This window comes from Symsagittifera roscoffensis, chromosome 2 (genome assembly GCF_963678635.1).
Source record: "Symsagittifera roscoffensis chromosome 2, txSymRosc1.1, whole genome shotgun sequence".
Taxonomy (NCBI): domain Eukaryota; kingdom Metazoa; phylum Xenacoelomorpha; order Acoela; family Convolutidae; genus Symsagittifera; species Symsagittifera roscoffensis.
The window spans coordinates 42992008-43017392 of NC_087063.1; the positions used below are offsets into that span (position 1 = coordinate 42992008).

At 38.3% G+C, this 25385-nt stretch overlaps 4 protein-coding genes across 4 annotated transcripts in view; 3 read left to right on the forward strand and 1 right to left on the reverse strand.

Moving 5' to 3' along the window:
* Window positions 1-25385, forward strand: part of LOC134840669 (3-hydroxyisobutyrate dehydrogenase, mitochondrial-like) — a 99355-nt gene that overhangs the window by 42362 nt on the left and 31608 nt on the right. The gene's annotated exons all lie outside the window — the stretch shown is intronic.
* Window positions 280-3131, forward strand: LOC134840303 (centrosomal protein of 83 kDa-like). Its single transcript, XM_063856055.1, has one exon. It carries the CDS (start codon window positions 282-284, stop codon window positions 2883-2885), a length of 2604 nt encoding a protein of 867 aa, XP_063712125.1. The 5' UTR covers window positions 280-281; the 3' UTR covers window positions 2886-3131.
* LOC134840668 (cystathionine gamma-lyase-like) lies at window positions 9191-19203 on the forward strand. Its single transcript, XM_063856636.1, has 5 exons — window positions 9191-9470; window positions 9713-10062; window positions 17755-18270; window positions 18534-18665; window positions 18810-19203. Exons 2-5 carry the CDS (start codon window positions 9763-9765, stop codon window positions 19047-19049), a joined length of 1188 nt encoding a protein of 395 aa, XP_063712706.1. The 5' UTR covers window positions 9191-9470; window positions 9713-9762; the 3' UTR covers window positions 19050-19203.
* Window positions 19969-25269, reverse strand: LOC134839647 (amiloride-sensitive sodium channel subunit beta-like). The gene is made up of 5 exons (XM_063855269.1): window positions 24940-25269; window positions 24599-24722; window positions 22307-22499; window positions 20502-20769; window positions 19969-20188 (listed from the first exon to the last, which is right to left on the reverse strand). Exons 1-5 carry the CDS (start codon window positions 24994-24996, stop codon window positions 19997-19999), a joined length of 834 nt encoding a protein of 277 aa, XP_063711339.1. The 5' UTR covers window positions 24997-25269; the 3' UTR covers window positions 19969-19996.

Sequence of the window (25385 nt, forward strand, 5' to 3'; positions counted from 1 at the left end):
ACCCTCTCTCCTCTAGTTTTGGAGCTCACCCTCTCTCCTCTAATAAAGTTTTTAGCTGAGCTTATGCATGTCAGTCTTTTGACATTTTGACGTTGAATGCATTCGTTTTGCTGGTTTTAATCAACACCAGAACTTTAAGACTGTAATGCTTAACCAATCAAAGACCAGTGTGAACGCGGTTAGATTGAGTGAGAGTGAAAAGAAAACTATAAATGATGACTTTAGCGAAACTTTCAGAGTGAAACTTGAGTCCTTAAGAGTCATAACTCTTTCAGAATGTGATGATTAACAACCCCCTGAGGCGTTCTTTCCCTCCGTCCTTGTCTCATGTCCCGACTGTCAACATCCGAACTCCTGTTCTAGACATGATCACGCCTACATTCCAGTCTCCTGCTGGCTTTGGAGGAGTATCTGGAAACATAATGGACAAATCTGCGATGTCACACCACACTAACTACACAGACACAGTAGCTAGTCAGTCACAGGTTCAAAAAATGTTACTGGATGAAAAATCTCGTAGTGAAAAGCATAAAATTAACTACGAGAAGCTCAAAAAGCAGACAGACCAAATGAGCTCAGAGTTCAAAACTCAGAGCTACGAATTGCAGGCCAAAAATGAGGAAGTTGCTAGAATTAAAGAGCAGTTTAATGTAGTGATAAGTGGACTGGAGTCAGAATTAAAACGGAAAAATCAAATAGTTGACGAGCTGGAAGGTCAAGCTTTGACTGAAGAAAAACTAGAATCTATAAAGTTCAAGGTCATATCAGATCTGCAGTCGACTTTTAAACGAAGAATGCTGGATATGGAGCAGGATGTTGAAAAATACAGAAATGACTTCAATAAGTTGAGGCATGATCACTCGTTTTTGAAATCGGAATATGAAAAGCAGGCATACGACTTTGCGAAAAATCTGGAAGATCTAAACTTCAAGTTTGTGTCAGAGAAAAATGAAATTTTGGCGTCTAAAGAGCAAATTGTTCGAATTTCAGAAGAGGAGCGAAAACAGTCTGAAGAAAAAATTAAAAACAATGTTAAAGAAAACGCTTATTTGAAGCAAAGATTAATATCACAGCAAAGTATGAACGAAGAAATTCAACAGCAAATCGACAAATTAAGAAATGATTCAGATTTGAGAGAGAGGGGACATATTAAGACCATAACGGACCATGAGGCTAAAATCAAAATAATGGAGCTAGAGAAAACTAGTTTGGTGAACCAGATTGAGAAATTGAAAAGTGAAGCTAATGACCAAGTGAACAAAATGCGAGATCGCGATGCACGCATGAACGAAATTGAACGCGATAATCAAAGATTGACCCACGACAACGAAGTATTAACGCACCAAATAAGCATCAAAGACGGTGAAATTAGACTGCAAATGTCGAAGTTTGCAAATTATGATTCGGAACATACGTTGAAATTAAAAGAACAGCTCGAAGATGCGATTACGGAGAAAGAAGTTGCGAATATGCAAGTGGAAAAGTTCAAACAGCTGATGACGAGCAAAGAGCGAGAGTTCACGAGAAGGCTGGAAAAGGGCAAAGAGTCGCATAGTATTGAACTTAATAAAGTGCTGGAGGAAAAAGCGGAACTTGAGTCCAAACTTATAACTTCAGAAAGTGAAGTTAAAACTTTGAGCGACACTAGCAAAAGCCTGAAGTTTGACTTAAACGTATCCACGAATGAATGCTCAAATTTAAAAGAAGAAATATCAAAACTCAAATTGGAAATGGAACAGCAAAAAAGTGACCTTAATGCAAAAGAGCTGGAAGTTAGAGAGCGAGTTAATGAGATTTCTAGTCTGGATAAAAGTTCTGAAGAGTTGCAATTTAAAGTAAAAAATTTGAGTTCGCAGTTTGAAACGTGTCAAACCGCCAAAGATTCTCTGGAAAAACAGAATTTGAAAATGGACTCCCAGATTAGAGAGTTAGAAACAAAATTGATCACCATTCAACACACGGAACGAAGTCAGTATCAAGGTACTTTGCAAGAGTGGTTTCAAGAGAAATCCAAACTCGCTTCCAAAATTGCCGACTTGACAAGAGAAACTGAAAATTACAAGAAAAAACTAGCTAGAGCTGCAAAAATACATCTCAGTATGAAAACAAATTTGCGAGAAAAAAATGCTAAATTGAAGGCTTTGCTCGATGAATCATATGCAAAAATAAAGTTCCTAGAACATAACGAAGCGAAAAATAGAGGAATACCTTTTGAAGTTCATAATCAGTTGAAAAGAGAGTTTAAAGCTTTAGTTAGAAGACACGATCAGTTTAAGGAATTAATTCACGCGAGAAACACTTACGAACATGAATCTAATGCTCAGGATTTGAGGAAAACTGACTTGGTTCACGGATTATTACATTCTGATTGGATGTTAAATGATACCGTTTCAACCAATCACAATCGAACCCTAGAGGTTAATGAAGAAACTCGTGACGGCGATGAAAAATTGTTTCAGTGGAGCGAAATTGACAAGATGAAGGAAACTATGCAAAAGTTCAAGAAAGGTCAACAGAAAATACAAGAGCAAAAGAACATTGAAGCTACTGCGAATGTTAATGTATTCTACGATGTGCCAAATTTAGATCTGAATAATATGAATGAAAATCAAGAACTTGAGGAGAGAGTGTTCAGCCCCGTTCCGAATAATTTGTTGATTGTAGACGAAAGAAATGTATCAGGTAGTCAGCCGAATGAACAAAATTTCGAATCTGAAGGTCGCAGAAAAAGTGAAGCAAAGGACCGCGAAAGAGTTGTAAATGATTGGGAGCCGGAAAGACAGAATTCAAGGTCGGATGTCAGAGACGATGAAGAAAGGTCAATGACCGAATCGGAGAGTTACAAGGTCACGCCACTTGCCAGCGAGGAAGAGCAGGCGTTGTAAATAGTAGTGCAATAAAACTGCAGTAGAGCATCATTTAGTTTATTCATGTGCAATATTTATATATTCAAAACGTGCTGTGCATAAACCGTAGACTGTATATTTAGCTTTAATTTTTTTTTTCACCATTTAGATGTAGTTTTAAAATAGATTTGTGATTGTTAAATAATTGTTGTCTGTAAATATTGAAAACTTATTGTATAAATATCTTAAAACCTTAATTCATTTTTGTTTCAAACGTTCAAACTTCTCACATGAAGGCGATAGCGAAGAAAAAATACATAATTGGTTTTGAAAAACTTATATTTGAGCTATTTTAAAATACTATCTATTAATTTTTTGTCGATCGCGTTCAAAATTTCATTTTTGTTTCCCAAATTTGATACCTCTCTTAGTTTAGTCACTAATTTTGTTCGATTTGCTAAAATATAGAAGAACACATCCTTATAAAATCATCATACTTAATAAAAAAGTGTTTTCTGATTTTGTTGCGCTTGCGATTAGCAAGCATTATCAAATTGGAATATAGGCTTTTTTTTCGGGTTAACACTAGTTCAACAAATTAACTGAATCATTTGAACACTTTACTTTTTATTTCAAGTTTGTGGTATCAATTTAGCCCAATAACTAATAAGCGTGGAATGGAAGCGACAAAGGTCATGGGTTCGAACCCGACAAGGTTTTGATTCTTTTTGCAGACGCGAAATATTCCGCGTTCGGAAAAGTCTTTTTCCGACTTTTGCTTGTCTGCTTTTTTGTCGGCTTAGCTGCCACCGCACGACAATTTGTTGATAATATAAGTCTTTATCACTATCATTCAAAAAATTTATGAATTGGTTTAGTTGAAGGTGCAATTAATTAAACTCCAAGAATATTTGCTGAGTTTTTCTTTGTTTTGATTTTTTATATCTTGGTACGATTTCAGATAGATTTGTTTGAAAATTTATTATTTGTCTTCGCGTTGTTTTCTATTCCGAATTAAATAATTATTGGCCGCGTTGCTTTATTTCTTTTGAAATCATGATTGTTTTTGATCAAATCATCTGAAAAATATGTGAATGCCAGTATAACGGCACTATTTTTTTTTCGATTTCAATTTTTAGCATGTCCCATTCTCTCATTTCGATCTTTCCAAGCGAAGTTTCGTGAATCATAAGTGTAGGGAAATGAGCAGATCGAACTTAATCTTGCAATAAAATCAAGTTTAATAAAAAATATGAGGAAGTTTGATGATTAAGCTAGATATTTATCGAAACAGATTATGTACTTTTTTTCAGATTCACAACTTGTTTATCAAAATCATTGAATCATTTTCTCAGCAGAATTTAATAGTATATCAAGTTCAAATTAACATTTTAGCCTCTTACGTATAGAAATAACGTACATGCTTGGGACGACAAAGATAAAGGGTTTGACTCTGCCCTGGAGCGTTTTTTTGCTATTTTATCTTGGTTGAAAGATGTTGTGCTAAAAACGTTATGTATTTTGATTCGTTCCTGCATGTAATTTTGCGATCCCTCATTTTGTATAATTTTCGTTTTTTCGTGTGAAAGGATTTTCTCAGCTCATATGATTTTGGCTGGTGTTTTAATCAGCTGAGTCACCCTTCATTGCTTCATTTATTGATTAACCTCAATTTCAGTATTTTTGTGTTTCAAGGGAAGCTTAAAAACTTACTACTACAAAAGTTTTATGAAAACAGTTTTTGTGACTAAACAGACATTGCCGGTCTAATTGCAATTTTTGAATTCTTATGGAATGATTGCTACTTTGTTTGACTCTAATGATGTTTAAATTAAAAAGAAAAATCATTTTAAGAAACAAAATATCAATAATTGAATATAGTTCATTCCTGTTGAAAAAACATGTTAAGTAAATCAGTTGAACTTAAAATTAGCTTCGGAATCAGTTTTTCAAGCGATTACTTGCGTCATTTTTGGCTCAACAGGTGTCTTCTCAAATAAATTTGGCTATATTATCGCTTGAAAAAATTGATTCCGAAGCTAATTTAAAGTTCAATTGATTTACTCTGCATGTATTTTGAAAAGAATTGAAGTATCTTCAAAACAATTCGAACACAGGAAAAGTTTTTGTTAGATCTAGTTCTCTTACCCTTTTGATAAGCAAGGGCTTTGCAACCGGGTGCTAAACTTTTTCCAATAAATCACTTTGCTCGCAGAATGGTACAGATTTAGAAAGAAGCTAGAAATGGTAAATTCACAAGTACACAGCTTAAATATGCAGCCTTCTTTTTTTCCCATTTGGGGGCTTGAATTGTAGCCGGTAGATGAAAATCTTTTTGGATGATTTTTGCTGAAAATTTTTTGGCTGTCTTTTAGCGTATTGACTGTCGGCTTATTGATGTCATGTTTTCTTGTTTTTTTTGTTCGCTTCTTTTCAATTGATTCATTTTTGCTGTTTTTTGAAATTTTTAAATTCACTGTTAATCACTGCAAGAAATCATTGCAAAAAAGGATGAAATCTTTGCTTGCTGCTCCTAATGTGTTTTAAGGCGAAAGTAATTGAAGTCATGAGTTAATACGCAATTTTCTTGATTAAATTTCAATCCGTTTTTTCATCAATTGATTTTCAATATTGTTTTCTAGACTACATACTTTTGTAGAATGATATATAGTTTTTTAGCTATAAACTTGAGTTAAGGAGACCCTAAGTGCTATCAAATGAAAAATGTTTAAAAAACGTTCATCTATATTTTGCTCGTAATTTTCAGAATTTATTTTAAAATGTCAAATTTAGTTCTATTTCGCTATTTATATCTAGTGTTCTTGATTTGTTCATCTCGTTCAGTTTTGTAATTTTTTCACATTTCCTGGTTTTGTTTTTATACCCTCCAAAGTTTTCTGCTTGTAAAGAAAAATTGAAATAGACGACAGTTTATTCAGCATCATGTTTCTTTTGGATAACTTTTTATGTTTGATTGGTTTTGGTTACTTACAACTTGTCATCCTAATCCTTATGATATCTGAGAGTTTGTTTTTGTAACTAATGGCTCGTCAAATTTTTGATCAAAAAATCTTTAAGTTTCTACAATTTTAGCTTTTCGAAAATCCCACATTTCAACTTTTTATTAACCTTTTTGTCGGCAACAGCTAACTTTGTGCTATTGTTTCTCTTCTGTTCACCTGATGAACAAACTTCATTTAAAAAAGAAACAGTTCCCTCTCTCTTATACTTCTTCCCAACACATTTAAGTCAAAAAAGAAACAGTTGCCATTCTCTTGTACATTTTCATAACAAACTTAATTCAAAAAAGAACCAGTTTCCATTCTCGTGTATCTTTGCCTAACAAACTTCATTCAAAAAAGAAACAGTTCCCATTTTCTTATACCTTTTCTCATTATACTCTTTTAACCCTTCTTATAGTCTTTTGCATTCAATATTTTTTTAACAGTATGGTCAATTGATCCACTGACCCATGATAGAAATATTTGTTCTTATGTGATGGAATGGAATAAAGCCTTAAAATTTCAATCTAAGCTATTTATTTGCAGTCTTAGAGCTCTGATAAAATTGAACGATCTGTAATGTGTTTACTATTTTCACTGAGCTGAATATCTGCAATTCCTCAATCTAGTAGTTGTGTTCTTTTTTGTGAAATTCATCGAGGAATGTCAATAGCCAGATACCAATTCTTCTACAACAGAAGCAGATCTGTACAAATCATCTGATAGCAAACTGGAAGAAGAGAAGAAGACACAGTTTCAAGATAGCTCCAAGATTAGCGTCAAGTGTTTTGATCCATCTTATGCAGGCGCGGATCTAGGATTTTCTCGAGGGGGGGGGGGGGCGGATTTTCAAAAAAGTTTGAAAACTTTGTCGACCTTTTTTTAAGCCGACCTAATTGATTTTCTGAGCTCTCCCAAATCACTTTAAAGACCCCATTTCGAACAAATTTTCTGGGTCGGCAGGGGGTCGAATCCCTGGGGGGGGGGGGTTCGTTCGAACGAAAAGTCTTTTGCTTGTTTAGGATCGAGATTTATTTGCTCATTCGAGGGCAATGCAAGGAGGCCTGTCTGTAGTGTCATTAGTTCAGTTTGTTTTTTGCTGTCCAAATTTAAAATGTAAGTTTTATAACTTTCAGAATGAAACAATAAGCGATTATTGTGTTTTCTGTTCACAAACCATTGATTCTATTTTCAAAACGGTTTGTTAGTGCAAAATTGTCTGTGTGAAATTAGTTTGATGATTCATCATTTGGGTAGATTGGTTAAAAAATCAATTCAAGTAAAAGAGGATTAAGACCTCGGAAGCCTGGAGGTAATGAATATGCCTGGAACGGCAAGGGTCCGGGTTTCGAATCTGACCAGGATGCGCGCAGAATTTTTTTTTGTCGGCCAATTATTTTTCTGCTTATCTGATGTCGGCTTAGTTGTCACATCTTCGAATCGTGTTTTTGCTGCGGACATTTTTTGAATGTTGCTTTTAGTATTTGATTTATTATTACAATTTATAATTATACTTACCGTGAATTCGTATTTCCTTCGTTGTTTTTTGTTTCGGTCTTTTTTTTATTATGGAAACATTTCCAAATAAATTGGAAAAATTTTAGTTGTTCTCAGAAACTTCTACTGGTCTCCAAAAAATCAAAAAATGGTATCAGTTGAAAGACTTTTTACTCTCTTGTGTTCCTGCATACTCTCCTGAGTCTTTTTTTTACTGGAACCCTCTGTCTACGACCTTTGAAAAAGTCTGTTGTGGAATATTTTACCCATATTTTGGGGGAATATTTGACCCATGTTTTGATTTTTGTTTTCATTTTCTCGAACACTACTCCTCTCAAATCGAAGTTTCTGGTATCAATGAATTAGGTTCTGAAAAGCTTCCTGTGCATGCGTCCGCGCTCAATTTTTTTAAAACACAAAGTTGGCACTCGGAATATTCATATTTTTGATTTTTGACCGTTTTGTGATTCTTATTGACTTTTTTTTCGAAAATTAACCTCTCATTTCTGATTTTGTGAGTAAAATCGAGATAATGAGCAGTGGGAATCTCCCCTGCTTTAGCAGCCACTCAAAAAAAGTTGTTACACAAAAAGTTATTGCCCTCTGAATCTGAACTTTTGATTATTCTCGAAATTTTCCCTGCCATATCTGAGATTTTGGGTTCAATTCAAAGAACCTGTTATAAGAAGCTCATTTGCTTCTTCTAGTGAAAACAAGTTTTTCTGACGCTTAAAGTTATGAACTTCAGATTTTTTGACCGTTTTTTAACGTTTTTGTTTTTTTCTCGAAAATTAACCTCCCAAATCTGACATTTTGGCTTCAATCCAAATTGCGGGTTGCGTCAATTCCTTCTGCAAAAGCAACTACGCCCCTTTTTTATCATTTAAAAGCGATGATATTCGCCACTGTCGAATTTTTGATTTAATTACCGTTTGTCGGACTTTTCTAGCTAACTATTTTGCCAAATCTGAGATCAAAGGTTTAATCGAATTAACAGGCTTTTGAAAGCCTACGGTTTTAATTGGCTATGCTCAGTTTGTTTAAGAAAAAAGTTATTGCCTTCAAACAAGTCAAATTTTTGAAACTTTGAGTTTTTTGGGAAGAATTGACTTTAAGCGAAAACTGCCGTGCCAATTCTCAGGTTGTGTTCAATCGAGAAACCCGGTTTTGGGAATCGTCTCTGCTCAAGCGGTCACAACCTGCTTTTCCAGACAAATGTTATGGATTTCAGAAAGTCTTTTGACCGTTTCTTAGAACTGTCGAACATTTTTTAGAAATTTTTTGATCATTTTAAAATTTAATCAATTCTGTTATTGCAAAACACCGGTTGCAATAATTGTTTCTGCAGAAGCGGTGGCTCCCTAATTTTTGAATGAGAAATGTTATCTCCTTGGGAAAATTGGTTATTTCAAAATTTCATATTCTTCTCACTTATTTTACGAGAGAGACTACTAAGGTTTTGGGCAAAGTCCAGTTTTTGAAATCACATTTTTCGTGTTGCATCAGTGAGCAATTTCAATCAATATCAAGCCCGTACCTCCAGCTTTAGCTGGCCCCTAGTTAATTTTTATCGAGATATAAGAAAATTTTGGTTCACCTAGTTTTTTTCAACATCAATTTTTTTTTATTTATGTTTTTCTTATGTTTGTATTGTATCGCAATGGTGCGAAGCTCCGCTTCGACTCTGTGTCAATAATGTCATCACAATTTTGGTACTTGAACATAGAGGCCAGTAATGTTTTCGTTGTTAAAACAAGAAAGGATTTTTTGACATTTTAAGAAAAGGATAGCAAACAGACAGTTGGAAAAGATGTCTTTGAAACTGTTTCTCGTTGTGTTCTAGATTGGAAGCATGTATACGTTCCTGGGACTTGCGTAAAATATTTGACTGGTCAGCAATTGCGTTTGACTTGATTTTGACGGCTTGTGTTTGTGAAAATAAAATTTACTGTATCTCTTACTACACTCTGGTGTCTCTGATATATATGAACTAATTCTGATTGACGCCCTCGAAATTGAGATGATTGTTTGAGTTGGGGCTCATTTAGCTTATTATCTTATCACACTTCCGTCACGATAGCCTTGACTATTTTAAAAAATCTTAATTTGATATCCAATTAGCAAAGTTGGTATATTGAAGAACCAAAATAACTATTTGAAGCAATTTTGAAAGTTTCGCTTGCTGATATTTTTCGCCAAAAAGTTTTGTTGACCCGCTGATTTATTATGTTGCTTAAAGGGGACCATCATATATTAATGAGCTAATCTTTCCGGCCTTAAATTTGTTTCACTTAAAGTATTTTGTAAGTTCGCTATAAAATTATAAGAAGTAACAACATTGCCAACTTTGCCTGCAAATTGTCAAAGCACTGAATCAAGATACATTCCAAAGTTCGAAGAAATTTATATCAGAAAACATGGTGAAGGAAAGTGAGAAACTCAAGTTTGGAACGAGAGCTATCCATGCTGGACAGGATCCCTGGAAGTGGCGCAGTGGTGCGGTCGTTCCGCCGATCAGTCTTGCATCGACGTTTGCTCAGACTGGTCCGGCGGAGTTGTCCGAGTGTGGCTTTGACTACAGTCGGTCGGGAAACCCGACTCGCGAATGTTTCGAGGAGTGCGTAGCGGCGGTAGAAGGGGCGAAGCATGCAGTGGCGTTTGCCTCTGGACTCGCGGCTACAGCGACATTGCTGCATGTATTAGAGAAGGGCGAAGAGGTTGTCTACGACATTTGAACTTTAATCTTTGCCGAACCTAATTTTACCACATTTTTGACATGATTATGCCGCCAAATTAGTAAACTGAAAGACTCAAAACTCAAAAATCAAAAGAAATCATTTAAAAGCAACAACTAAACTACGATTTGAAATTGGAATCTGAATCACCCAAAAGTATTGCCATTGTCATTGGCGCCCAATAGTTTTTAAAACAAAGAAACCGAAACCAAGGTTTTTTTTTGTTGGAAAAATCAACGAACCCATCCTTATACTAACCAGTCATATAGTTTATTATTTTTTTTTTGGATTGTAAGTTCCAAAGAAAAAAAAAAACTCAAAATCATTTTTTTTTGTTACAATACAATTGCGAGGGTTCCATGTAATCAAAGGAATTACATATTGGCCATTTACATTTTTGTCTGACACGTCAAAAAGTGAATTAAGTTTAGGAGACAAAGTCAATTAAAAATGAATTCAACCTATGATGCTGTTTTTAAAGTCATAGAAACAGACGTAGAAATTTTAGCAAAAGCAATTAACCAAGCCATAAGCGATTCCGACGAAGTACAGATCATAAACGATTTCTTAACGGAATTGAAGAGCTTGCTTGACGATGCCAATAACGAAGCAGTCAAGATAATACGCACCGGAACGGACCAGCAAGACTCAATCATTGAACGATTGAAAACTTTGAAAGTTTTGTACCGAACGATCCAACTACGATCAAAACGATACGAGCGTACCCTCAACAACACTGCCACGTCTTCTTTAAACTCATCACGAGTAGCCAGCAACGTCTCGACGCCTTCAATAATACGACAAGCCTTGGAAAATCTTCCCCTTCGACGCCAAACGGAAAGTTTAACCCGTAGTACCACTACACAAAACGTCACCATGGACCAGTACACCCCGGACGATTCGCCACAATTTTCAGGATTGCCAGCAATCTTAAACGCTACTTCAAACCACAGATCAAATTCCACCCAGGACAATTCAGGACTCCTACTTCGCCCCGGATCTAACAGCGACGCCAATACCTTGGATCATCGCATTCATCAACAACAAACAGAAACTGTTGGAACTCAAACTGCCCATGGAACTCACCTCCATCCTCAGTCAAACCTCTCATTGCAGCAGCCGAACGCCGACTTGTCACAAAGTTCAAACCTTCAGCCGAACCACCCAGAAGCTCAACTTCAAGGAACGACAAAAGAATTGAACAATGGAACTCAACTCCAAATCGACAACCAGCAATTGACAGCAACAGTGGGACGAAGACCGAACTCAGAAGCTCAACTTCATGAAACGTCACCACACTCCAACCCTGGAACTCAAATCCAAGTTTTCAATCAGCAGATGAACGCACCAGCAACCCAACAAAGAAATGTTTCAGCGCCAATATTTCTTCCGACAGCAACTTCAAAAGCAGCTCAGAGTCAAATGATTGGACAGCAAATCACACACCCATTTCTTGCTCCCCAGACAGCTAGCCCCCCACATGGACTATACCAGCCTTCAAGCCAACAACAGAACCAGCCTTCAAGCCTACAACAGAATCAGCCTCCAAGTCAGCAACAGAGGACACATAATCCGAATAGCGCCTTTAGACCCATCTTGACGATTGGAAATCAGAATTCAACCAATCATCCCCCCACCAACGTGTTCTGTGGACACCAGACGACAGCTAAGGGTATCACAAACATCAACGGAGTACCGATACCAGCACAACCAGCACTACTGCCAACAAACCAAGGAGATCAACGAACAGCAACAAATTGGACCTCCAGCCAGCCGACCCTGACTCACCAATGTACACAACCTGCCATGCGATCGTACCAGGAAGGATTTCTGGGAACCACGACAGCATACAACCCTACGAACATGCTGACATCATCAACCACAGCCTTCACTCATGCAGGCTGCAGGGGACCAACAGGAACAACTCACCAAAATATCAACCGACCTCCCCCTCATCAACATGCAGTCCATCAACATGCAGCACATCAACATGCAGCACATCAGAACCAGCCGACTTATTTCCCGATTCCTACCAACCTTGGAACAGCACCGACAGACCACAACCATCATCAAACGATCTCGAAGACATTCAGGAAATCAGTGCCCATTGTCAAACCATTCATATTCGACGGAGAACCTGAACAATGGTTAGATTGGATAGGACTGTTCAACGCAACCATCAACAGCACCGACATGACAAACTCGGAAAAGATGACACATCTGCAGAAACTTGTATCCGGAGATGCCAAATCTCTCATCCGAGGATATGGATGCAATGGAGCAATGTATGACGCAGCCCTTCAGCGACTGGAAAACGACTTTGGTAACCCGACGAAGATAGTTACATCCTTCCTTCGACGACTCGACGCCATCAGCGGCCCCAATCTACGACATACCAGAAGCTACAAGGACCTCGCCAACTTCCTACAGACAATGGTCGATACATTCACGACACTTGGATTCCAGCACGATCTACACTCTACGACAAATGTCCAAACAGTTTTGTCAAAACTGCCTACCCCTTGCCGACTAGAATGGAATAGATACAATCTGCAATGCAACATCAGACAACCATCACTCATCGACCTCACCAATTGGTTCAACATCTACGCCGAAGCATGCAGCGATTTGCCGAGCCACAGCAACAACAACAACACCAGAAACAGCAGCAGCAACAACAACTACAACAGCAGCAACACTCAAGGATCATCATCCAACGGTCACACCCACCAACAAGGACCATCGGATCACCGCGCCAATCAGAACCACCGGAACCAGCAACGCAGCCAGCAGCAACATAAATCTGGACAAAAGGATCAACGACGAGATTTTTGCCCGGAGAAACGCAATTGCCAGTACCTTGGAAAATGCCATCACTTCATCGCAATGAACCCAAAGGACAGATTACAGCATGCCAGGGACCTACAACTATGTTTCAACTGCCTCAGCCCCCACAAGTTCGCCGACTGTCAATCAACGCAAACCTGCCGGACGGACGGATGCAGTAAGAAACACCACACACTTCTGCACAACAGCAGCACCTACAACTCGACGACACAAAGGGAGACAGCCAACCGGAACTCCAGACAACATGACGACACCACCAACTGCAGCACCAGCATAAACAGAAGGAAATCGACTCGCCACATTCCGACCCTGCCAATAACGATCTCTCATGGCAAACATACAGTTCATGCCTATGCAATGCTTGATTGTGGAAGCAAACTGACATTGCTTAAATCATCAATCGCCCTCCAACTCAAACCAGATCTGCAGTTAGACGACACCATCCAGCTAAACCAAGCACTGACATCATCAGACACAGCTTCTACAAAGATGACGATTGCGATTGGACCCTACAACCAGCAAAAGCAGCCATTTCAACTAAATGACATCGACGTCATAATGGATTGGAACCTTTCCCAATTCAACCCTGAACTCGTCAACTCCATCTGCCAAAGAAACGAGCCTCTTCAACACATTCGGATAGCCACACTGCCCTCGAAAGAAATCGGAATCATCATTGGATGCGATTTCGCCGAACTCGTGACACCTTCAGAAGTAATCCATTCAAAACAAAATGTGCCTATTGGATGGAAAACGCCACTTGGATGGTCTCTCTGTGGACGAGACAATGCAGCGACACCCAACGACATCAACACAATCAACTTCACGACAGACGATAAACTCTTTCGCCACGTAGCTGAATGGATGAAATTGGACGCCGAAGGGATTTCAACTGACCAACGCAGCCTCTCAACAGACGACAAGGAAGCTCTCCGCATCTTGGAATCTTCAACAACTCGCTTGCCCAATGGACACTACGAAATTGGAATGCTTTGGAAACGTGGACAACAACTGCCAAACAATAGATGGCTTGCCAAGAAGCAGCTCGACAGCCTTCTCCGACGACTGAAGAGAAACACCGAGATGGCACAGAAATATCAGGAGACCATCGACACCGACTTGCAGAAAGGTTTCATAGTCAAAGTTGATGATTCCCATGAAGACTCAACAGGAAAATGGTACCTTCCTCATCATCCAGTGACAAACATCAATAAACCTGGCAAGGTACGCCGAGTCCTTAATGCATCGAGCATCTACAAAGGAGTATCACTCAACAGCAACCTACTAACTGGACCAGACCTCCTCACAAACCTTACTGGAATCGTTATGCGATTTCGCGAGGACCAAATCGCTATTTCTGCCGACATTGAAGCAATGTTCATGCAGGTCTTCGTGAGCCCAGAGGACCAGCCGTATTTGCGATTTCTGTGGAAGGACAACACGGGCCAACCCGCAACCTTCCAATACACCCGCCACATCTTCGGAGCTACCGACTCACCATGTGTTGCCTGCTACGCCACTCGACAATGTGCGAAGGACAATGCCGACAAATATCCAGCCTTGGAGCAAATCACAAAACGCAACATATACATGGACGACCTATACAAAGCCGTTTCAACACCGACGGAAGCGACACAGTTAATGAACGACCTTCAAAAGATGTTCAGCCTTGGAGGTTTCAACCTCACAAAATGGACCTCAAACTCTCAACAATTCCTCACAACAGTTAACGAGAACCACTTGGAAAACAACGACAGCCTCACCAAGAAGGAACGACCCCTCGAAAGAGTTCTTGGAGTGAAATGGAAACCAGACACGGACGTCTTTCTTGTGGAAGCAAAGAAGTTTCACGCCATTGACAAGAAGGACTTAACGCAGCGCAAACTATTGAAGTTTGCTTCTTCAATCTTTGACCCGCTTGGAATTACGATGCCACTGACAATTCGACTACGACAATCACTTCAACTTGCCTGGAGTAATGGACCTCAATGGGACAAACCTCTAAACATGGAGCATTTAACAGACCTCAACGATTGGATAGACAAGCGAAGCCAATTCAACGACATCTGCCTGCCCCGGACTTATTTCAAACCAGAAACGAAGATACTGGAAACCCAACTCCATGTATTCAGCGACGCCTCCGAGCTTGCCTTAGCATCAGTTGCTTACCTCAGAATCAGATACGACGACGACACAACGGAAATGGGAAAAGCCCGAGTAGCACCCATCAGCAGAATGACAATTCCAAATCTCGAGCTTCAAGCCGCCACTAACGGAGCTAAACTGTCTCGTTTCATCAAAGAACAACATGACATACGAATCGACAGTACGACACTATGGACAGATAGTACAACAGTTCTTCATTGGATAAACTCGCCGAATCAACGACACCGGATCTTCATTGCCAACCGCCTGAATTTCATCATGGACTCAACATCTCCTCTGGACTGGAGAAACGTGCCCAGCAAAGACAACCCTGCAGACGACGGAACACGTGGTTACAAAGCATGTGACATGACTACCGATTCACGATGGATCAAAGGACCAGACTTCTTGTTAAGACCATCATCCGATTGGCCTAATCACCCGCCAACACAACCTACAGCCGATATTCATCTGACAGACAACGACCCACAACCGCCAACATCAGTAATCGACTTCAACCGATTTAGCACTTGGACAAGAGCACTCAGAGTTACTTCATATGTTCTTCTCTTCGCAGAAAACATCAAAAGGAAGACACGCCAGAGCCTCTCACTTCAACACCTCACCTTAGGATTCGCATGGATCATTAAACACTCACAGAATCAATCATTCCCCAAGGAAATAGCATGCCTGACAAAGAAATCTGACATTCCACCCCGCAGCCCTCTACAACCTCTTTGCCCCTTCATCGACGATCACGGATACTTACGTGCCAAAGGACGACTACAGAAAGCCCCGCTTCTACTTTGCAGCCGACATCCAGTCATTCTGAACGCAGAAAACTACCCAATACAACTCTTCATGAAGCAAACACACGAAATAAATTCCCATTGTGGAATGGAACACACCCGAAGCATTCTTCAACAGGACTTTTGGATCATAAGATCACGCAAGCATCTGAAGAAAACTATTCGACAATGCATACCTTGCCGACGCCTTCGACAGGAACCAGTGAAGCCTCTGATGGCAGATCTACCCCTACAACGACTCCCTTTATCGGAAAACAGTTACCCCTTCTACTCAACAGGAATTGACTTCTTTGGACCCTTTGCCACGCGGAACAACGACGAGTACAGTAAGCGATACGTTCTCTTCTTCACCTGCCTCGTCACGCGAGCAGTTCATTCAGAAATATGCCAGCAAATTGACACAAACTCAACTCTACAAGCCATACGCCGTTTCATCGCTAGACGCGGTAAACCCAGGATCATCTTCTCTGACAACGGAAAAGCCTTCGTTGCAGCTGACAAGGAATTACAGGAAAGCCTTTCTGAGATTCAACACAGCAACGACTTCAACAATCAATGCCAATTACTTGGAATAACCTGGAAGTTCAACCCACCTGCAGCTCCTCACTTTGGTGGATCATGGGAACGCCTCATAAAAACATTTAAGATTGCCTTCTACAAAGTCATTGGAACACGGGCACTGGACGACGAAACTCTGTCAACCTTCACGTGCGAGGTTGAAGCTATGATGAATTCTCGCCCGCTAACCCACGTCTCATCAGACCCAACCGACGACGAGCCCCTTACACCCAATCACCTTCTACTAGGACGACCAACAAACAATTTGCCTCCCGGATTGTTTCTCCCTCGCCACACAACGGACAAGAAAACTTGGAAACAAGCTCAAGCCTTGAGTCAACAGTTCTGGAACAGATACCTCAAAGACTACTTGCCAACCTTGACGACCCGAACGAAATGGACAAAGCATGTGGAAAATCTTCAGCAAGGAGACCTTGTATGGATACTGGAAGACCTAACGCCTCGAGGTCTTTGGCCCCTGGGACGGGTACTTCGTACTTTCCCAGGTGCAGACGGAATCGTTCGCTCCTGCGAAATTAAAACTAGCAGGGGGATTCTACACCGACCAGCAGTCAAACTCTCGCGAGTATTGGACCACAGTAACAACTAGATGACCAACATGATCAACGACAGCTAACAACTAGATGACCATTACAATCAACGACGACGTACCATCAGCTTCAACGAACAATTTTCTAATTTGCAACCTGCAAATGGGCCCGGCTATGTCTACGACATTTGAACTTTAATCTTTGCCGAACCTAATTTTACCACATTTTTGACATGATTATGCCGCCAAATTAGTAAACTGAAAGACTCAAAACTCAAAAATCAAAAGAAATCATTTAAAAGCAACAACTAAACTACGATTTGAAATTGGAATCTGAATCACCCAAAAGTATTGCCATTGTCAGAGGTAAACACTGATAACCGTTTTTGTAAAAAAAAACTACAATTATTGAAAAATTCCAAAAAAATATTTACTAGTGTAAGACGAAAAATGGATGGGCCAGAGTCACTTCCAATCAAATTTTATAATTATTCAACTTTATATAAGATTTTTTTTGTGTTTTTTTTAAACATTTTAAAAGTTTTTTAACATTTTACTGTTGCATTCATGAGTAATCCAACAAAATTTGTTCAAAAAATCCACTTGTTTATGAGGCAACTAGGATGCTATAGCTATTTTACGAATAAAAAGAACAGGTCACTTTTTTTTCTCGGCCGAAGTGGTCACCCTGTCATGATACATGACTACAGTTTTTGAGTGATGTGATGTGTGGTGACTACTGTTGTTAGTTTTTTTCTTGAGCAGGTTGTGTGCATGGACGATGTTTACGGGGGGACAAACCGACTTATGAACCGTGTATTTGTGCCGAACGGAGTCACCGTCAACAAAGTGGACTGCACACAACTGGATCTACTAGAAGCAGCTCTCAATGAAAAAACGAGAATAGTCTGGATCGAAACTCCTACCAACCCGACTATGAAATGCGTGGACATCGAAGCATGCGCGAAGATCATCAAGGCCAAGCTGAAACGACCCGACGCGATTTTTGTAGTGGATAATACATTCATGTCACCCTACAATCAGAAGCCTCTCCAGTTTGGAGCTGATATTTCAATGCATTCAGTGTCCAAATACATAAACGGTCATTCAGATGTAATCATGGGTCTGCTAATGACTAACAATGATGAACTGGCGGCGAAGTTGAAGTTTCTGCAGAATGCAATCGGAGCAGTGCCCTCACCCTTCGATTGTTTTCTAGCTAATAGAGGGCTGAAGACACTTCATCTGAGAATGGAAAGACACAATAGCAACGCATTGAAGGTTTAAGCGCACATGCAGTCTGTTTTTATTATTTTTTAAATCTGTTCTTATCTCTTAAACCAGTAAAAATTCAGGCTTAGTGAGAATCAAGTTTCAGAATGGACAAAAAAAAATCTTGCATCTTAAGTATTTTTGTACCTTTCATTGAACATAAATTTGTTTACTGTTGAATATTGCTCTAGGATTACTCTCGCTATAAATTGATTTATGCAGTGTTTTTGAGTTGTTGAACTATTAAAAGTGTTAGGGCATTTTAATTTTAGGTTGCGCAGTTTCTGGAGAAGGAGTCTATGGTTGAGAAGGTAATGCATCCTGGACTGAAGAGCTACCCTGGATATGACATCGTCCAGAAACAGTGCACTGGCAACTCAGGCATGGTCACATTTTGGATCAAGGTCAGATTGCCAGTTTGATAAGTCCTTGAATGTTTGTAATTTTTTGATGCATGCTATAAAGGCAAAAATGTATTTGAACACCAATTTTTGCCTCAAATATAAAGCACATAGTTTTTTTCAAATAAAAGAAATGTTCATTTTCAGGGAAATGTTGAGACATCGAAACAGTTCATCGCAAGTCTTAAAGTGTTCACGCTGGCCGAGAGTCTCGGAGGCTACGAGAGTCTTGTGGAATTGCCTTGTGTGATGACTCATGCCTCGGTCCCACCCGAACAGCGAGCGGTGCTCGGAATTTCCGATCAGCTTATACGCCTCTCGGTGGGCCTAGAAGATATTGATGATTTGATCGACGATTTGACTAATGCTTTCAGTGCAGTTGCTTAGATAAAATGCATCGCTGAAAATTGAGTGGGAAATTCATTCCTTGCTAATGTTTAAAAAATTGTATATTTTGCTTCGCCGAAAGTTATAGGATTATTTTGTTTGTTTGGTACCATTTGTAGCTAAAGTATCAACAAAATATATTTTGTATTGTCTGTTTTCCTAAGTTTTCAGTCTTGAACTCCCTCCCAATAATTGCAACAATGGCAATCAAGAAACTCGTCAAAAATTTGATGAACATAAAATGCAGTTCATGAATATTTATTTGTTTTCATTTACTCAATCGTTTATTTATTTATCATGAGCGAGGAAATGTGGAAATAGATAAAAAGGATAGATTTTAGATCAAGAGAGGACAAACAGCGAAAGGCTCTCGAAGGTTGCCATAACAGATAGTTAAATCAAATCGAATCAATTTTCTTTGAACAATTAAATCAGGTCACAAATAAAGGTAATTTAAAAGAAAAACTTAGTTGTAGTGCGAGCAATTGTTTATCCAGTATTCCACTGGCAGTTTAATCAATCGGAGTTTTTTGGCGATGAAGGTAAAAGAAATGAACTAAGTGTTTTCCGTCCGATTTCGATTAAATTAAATCTGCCTTTTATAGGGAAAGATCTTAGTTTTTTGGAAGGGATAGTGTATAGGTTTTGAGAATCCTGACTTTGTGAAGAAATTATGCCAATGACGATGAGTGTGGCAGGTTTTTGAGAAACTGTACCCCTTTTCCTTAAATTTAGCATATATTGGCGCCTTCAAAAATTTTACTTTCTGGCTGTGAAAAATAGCGAATAGAAATCTTCTGAATGTTGAAAGCAAATGAATTTTCATGCTCAGAATTTCGCAGAAAATTAGAAAATATTACTTCATATTACCCTTAAAAAATATTACTTGATAGAAACAAATCATGCAATCAATGTAAACTTCAATAGAGGTTATTTTCTAGTCCCTTTTAGTGTGTTTCTTTGTGACATGTATCTGTACATTTGCGAGATATCCAGTTGGCCAGTATTCCGATTAGTCTGATCAACAGAACGCCGAGCTCGATCACAGAGAGCACACTCCACCCGAGGAACAGTCCCAAGGATCCCCCGAAACTACTGAGGGATGAATTGATCGTATTCGATTTCACTTCGGTACTGCGCTGAATCAAAAATTAGATTTTACACTAAAATTTTTTTTGAAGTCCTGGCGTTGCGAACTGATTTTAACGTAATTTGTAGTTAGTCAGCCTTGTTGATTTCTCGAGTTATCTGGTAGTTTTTGAAGCAGAATAGCCGAAAATGCCAATAAATAAAGCTTATTTTCCCCATAAACTTCTGAACCCCCTTCACCCAACCATCGAAAAAGTGATTAACTTCCTGTTTTGACGTATCACAAGTGAAGAAAAAAAGCAATAAGGAAAGCGCTGTATGACAATTTTTCACATCGAAATCCTGGGTCTGCAATAATGTTACCTCTATTCGGAGGTCGTTCAGGTACAGTCTCACTTTGAGAAAGTTTTCCGCGAAAGATTTTCTAATGGTTTCCACTCCAATATCAGGCTGCGTCAATGTGTTGTAGAGGAAGCTTTTAAGGAGTTCGCTCATATTGAGTCGGTTCAACTCATTAACCAATAGGAGGGTGCTCTGAGAGCTAGGCCATGTCGATTGTGATATGGACAGTTTGTAGTCCAGCTCTATGCATGCTTGTTGGCAGAAAAACATCGAAGAGGTCGAGCAGGGGCTGCAAATATTTTTCCCATAAAATTCAGCTTGCTCGATCTGATTACTCTATCATAGTCATTTTAAAAGAAGAAGAAGAATTATTGTTCATATCCTGAGAGGACAGCCAACGAACCTACTAGGGTTGCACACAGCTGCCCTTCAACCATAATCGACAAAAATAAAATAAACATTCAAATAACATTAATGAGTTTAAAATACTTTGGAAAAACTATTTTAAAAAATCCGTAATTGCATATTCTGTAATTTAGAACTCTAAATGTTAGCAGTACGTTATTTTGGCTGGCCGCCTGAAAGTTTCGATCTAGCATGCTTGTGGTTTTTTCACAGATTACGAAAACTTTTTTCAAAACTTCAAATAAAAAATCGTTTGTGCAGGACCTAGTACCCTGTTAAATTAAAATTTTTGAGTTTGTTTACTATTTGGTAAATGCATCTTCTAACTGAGCCAGGTCCCTATAGCCTGTTTAACACTCGCACAGCAGGATACATGCTTTTCAGTCAGCGGACACCCATGCTGCAGTAACCAGTGAATAAGTACAAGAATGGTTCAGTTTAAGATAATGGATATGCAAACTGAACCCGAAATAATGGATATGAAACCATTGGCAAAACCGCGATATAGTATAAGTAATGAGGTAAATTGAGATCCGAATCAATTAAAAACAAATTTGGAAAGCATGTTGCTTTCTAAGACTAAAAGATCCTTTGAGCGATGTACAACTATTAAAAACTGAGCTTCTTTCGAGCTTTGAACCTCTAGTGGGACCAATTTATTGTTTGCAACAAAATGAACAGCTTAGATCCTCCGTGTTTAATTGAGATTTTTTTGCATATTAGTTTTTTTTTAAAGTATTATCAAAAGCCCTTTTTTTCGATGATCTGCATTTCGATTATTACTTCGAGTTTATTTAAATTATTTGATCGATCGCTTTTTGCCTTAACACTTGATGTTTTCTGAGAAAAAAAAATTGTTCAAATTATCTTCTTTTGTAAATTGTGGATGCGTAAAAGGGCATTTTAGCTTAGTAAGCATATGTGAGGATACCGTATTGAAAAATAGACTAAAAATTGCAATCATAGTAACACGGTAACAACTTTCGCGGAACATAATGCCTAATTTCAGATGCAATGTGCTTAAGTAATCTATGTGCTTGCGTTTCAATGTGCTCACGGAAATTTAGTTTTGAATCAAATTTATTCCTAGATGTTAGCGAGAAAAGTTTCTACTTATCAAAAAAAACTGGAACTCAAGTAGCGCTTTTTTTGTTATATTTACTTGTGTTGTTTTTTCATAGATTAAACTTAAATTACTTGCTTTTAACCACTGAGAGACTTCTCCCAATTCCTTAATAATTTCTCGAATTACCTATCGTGTTTTTAACTACGATGTTAAACCCTATTTCCCCTGTCAATTTTTGCTGATATGCGGTTTTAAAATGCTATTTAATGCGAGTTGTCGTTTCACCGCATGCAAATTGCCGTAGGAACAATATTTTTATCAAGTTTTAGAGCCCTTATGGTTTGTTGTGACTTACAGATGTCGGTTCTTCATGCACTGCAATGTTTCAGGGTCCCTAAGATTGCATATTTGAGCGTCTTCTCTTATGAGGTATCCGGTGTAGTCTGAGATACAGCCACAGTTGTCCAGGTAGTCCTTCTGACACCACAGATTGTCACACATGTCCTGGTTGTAGGTGAAAAGGGATACACGACTGTGAATACCCATCTCTGCAACAATAAATGGAATAGTTTTCATGGATGAACAAAACAAAAAATGATAGCCGGTTGCTGTTTGAGTTTCACAGAAGTTCAAAAATAAGAGAAAACATGAAAAAATGGTCAATTGGCTAATAAATTAGGTAAGAAACTGCAGAATGAGAGGTAATTATAGAAAAATTGATTTTAAAATTGGAGCAGATTTAAGTTTAGTGTTATCAAATATGAGTTGACAGTGTCATCAATTTTTGCGAAGTTCAGACCAGTTTTCTCGACACAAAACATTTTGAATTAGGTGACTAAAACAGATTAAAGTTTTTTCTCATACAAGCTCAAATGCCATAATTTAACGTCATATGGCCTCGAGTGATAAATCACATTAGTAGTTATGGGTCGAGCTGAAATGAAAAGTTCTGGAAAAAATGCTTTGTTGTAGATGAGAAAAATTCTGAATATTTTGCTTTTTACACAAAATTCGAACGAAGGACCGAAAAGTTGATGATTTGGGGCTTTGTTAAAAGCGGCAAATATTTTATGATGCAAAATTATTACGCTTGCGATTAGCAAGCATTATCAAGCTGGAATATAGACTTTTTTCCAGGTTAACAACTTGTTTAACAGAATCATTTGAATCACTTGTATCTTGGTTCATAAGAATTCAAATTTCATTGCGTTCCCACTTTAGCCTGGAGGTAATGATTATGCCTTGGACGGCAAACGTCCTGGGTTCGAATCTGAGTAGGCCCTGTTTTTTTTTTTCAAGCGGGAAATATTCTGTTTCAACTTCAATTGTCGGCCAATTATTTGTCTGCTGATTTTTTGTCGGCCTAGTTGTCATATCTTGGAATCGTCTTTTTTTTGCTACGAGCATTTTTCATTAATGTTGCCTTTAGTGTTTGGTTTGCTCCTACAATAAGTAATTTTACTTACCTTGACTTCGTATTTCCTTGTTTGTTTTTTTTTCATCGGCCTAATAACCTAATAACCTAATTTCGGGTCCTTTGAATAGAAGCACAATTTAAACACTTTCCTCCGCTTTTTCAAGTTGGTTGTATGTTTACCAATTAGTTTGTTGAAAGATTTTTTTTATTATGGAATATTATTTTCAATTATATTGGAAAAGTTTTAATTTTTCTCCGAAACTTCTACTGGTTTTCGAAAAAGGGATATCAATCGAATGCCTGTATGCTCGCCTAGAGTCTTTTTTTCTTTTGTGCCTCTATGCTCGTCTAGAGTGTTTTTTTCTTGATTTTTCTGTCTACAGCTTTCGAAAATGTCTGTAGGGAAGTATTTAACCCATATTTTTGTGAGGGAATATTTGACCCATGTTTTTGATTTTTTTTTCTTCTTTTTTTTTTCGAAAACTACGATCAAATTAGAATATTTACGTTCAATGAATGAAATTGTTCTGAAAAACTCCCTGTGTATGCGGCCACTCAAAGTTTTGCTTACACAAAAAGTTGTTTCCCTCTCAAAAGTCAAATTTTTGATTTTGTCCTTTTTAAAACTTTTTGAATATTCTCGAAGTTTTCCTTGCCATATCTGAGATTTTGGGTTCAATTCGAAGAACGCGTTGTAAGAAATTCTTTTGATTATGCAACTAAGCATAAGTTTTTGGACACCAAAAGTTATGACAGTCGGATTTTTTGACCGGCCAAATCTGATTTCAAAGGCTTAATCGAGTTGACAGGCTGTTGAAAATCTGTTTTTAATTGGCTATGCCTAGTTTGTTTCAGAAAAAGTTTATGGCCTTCAAAGAAGTCAAAGCGTAGAAACTTATACAGTTTTTTGGAAAATTTTTTTATTTTACGCGAAAACCACCGTACCAATTCTCAGGTTGCGTGGAATCGAGAAACTCGGTTTTGGGAATCTTCTAGTTTTTTCAACATTTAAATTTTTTTCGACTTTTTTTCTTTGTTTGTGTTGTATCGAAAATGGTGCGAAGCTCCGCTTCGCCTCTTTGTCAAAATATATTCTAGCTAAAATTGTTTTAAATAGCTCATCGAAGCAAGTAAAACTTACATTAAATTCAGGGTAAAAAAGTCAGAAACTGCTTAATTTGTTTTGTACAGTAACTGTACATTGTTTCCGTCTGTGCTTGATATAATTACCATCTGGCCATTCGGATCGGCATTTGCTCAAGTCACGTTCCCTTTCGAAGTATCTCTGGCCTATGCCGATGCTGTACATTTTGCCATTCTCGAGAGAGATCGGATCCATAGCAGTAGGGGGCACCTCGGACAGGGTGGCCAATTTAAAAAACTTTTTGCAATAGATTAACTGCTTCAAATTGAGCCATTTTGTACTTTTTCTCTTTTAGTCATGTTCAACTGCTTTTAGAAATGTATGGTTTTCATTGTGTGAAAAAGGTTTTCCTTGCGTGAAAAAATAATGGCAAGAAATAATTGAAATGGTTTTTGTAGTGTTATATTTGTAGTTTGGCCATTCTGACATCGGGTGCATCGTGTATGAATAGGTCGACTCCCACTTCGGGGGTCAGTGTCCCCATAGAGTGAACTGTGTCCAGGAACAGCGTGAGCTGCAGTCCACTCTCCGAGCCAGTTTGGAAAGTGGGTCTGTCTGCGGTGAATGTGTAACACCTATAAAATACGCCGCATAGAGTATTTAATGTTGCGCAAAAATGACAATGAGATAAGCTTTAAATTTATTTCAGCTGTGAGTTGATAATTGTTATAGTTTATTTTCTCTCATCCCTCCGACAAATGACTAACAGTTTATGGTTTCTTTGCATTAAGCTCTTCATGTATGAACAAAATACACGTTCTCTGATTTCGCTGTGGATTAAGTCAATAAAAAGTTCTGCATTTGAAATCATATCTTCTCTCGGTATGCTTCCATTGAAATATCGCGGCTTAGAATTGATATAATGAATTTTTC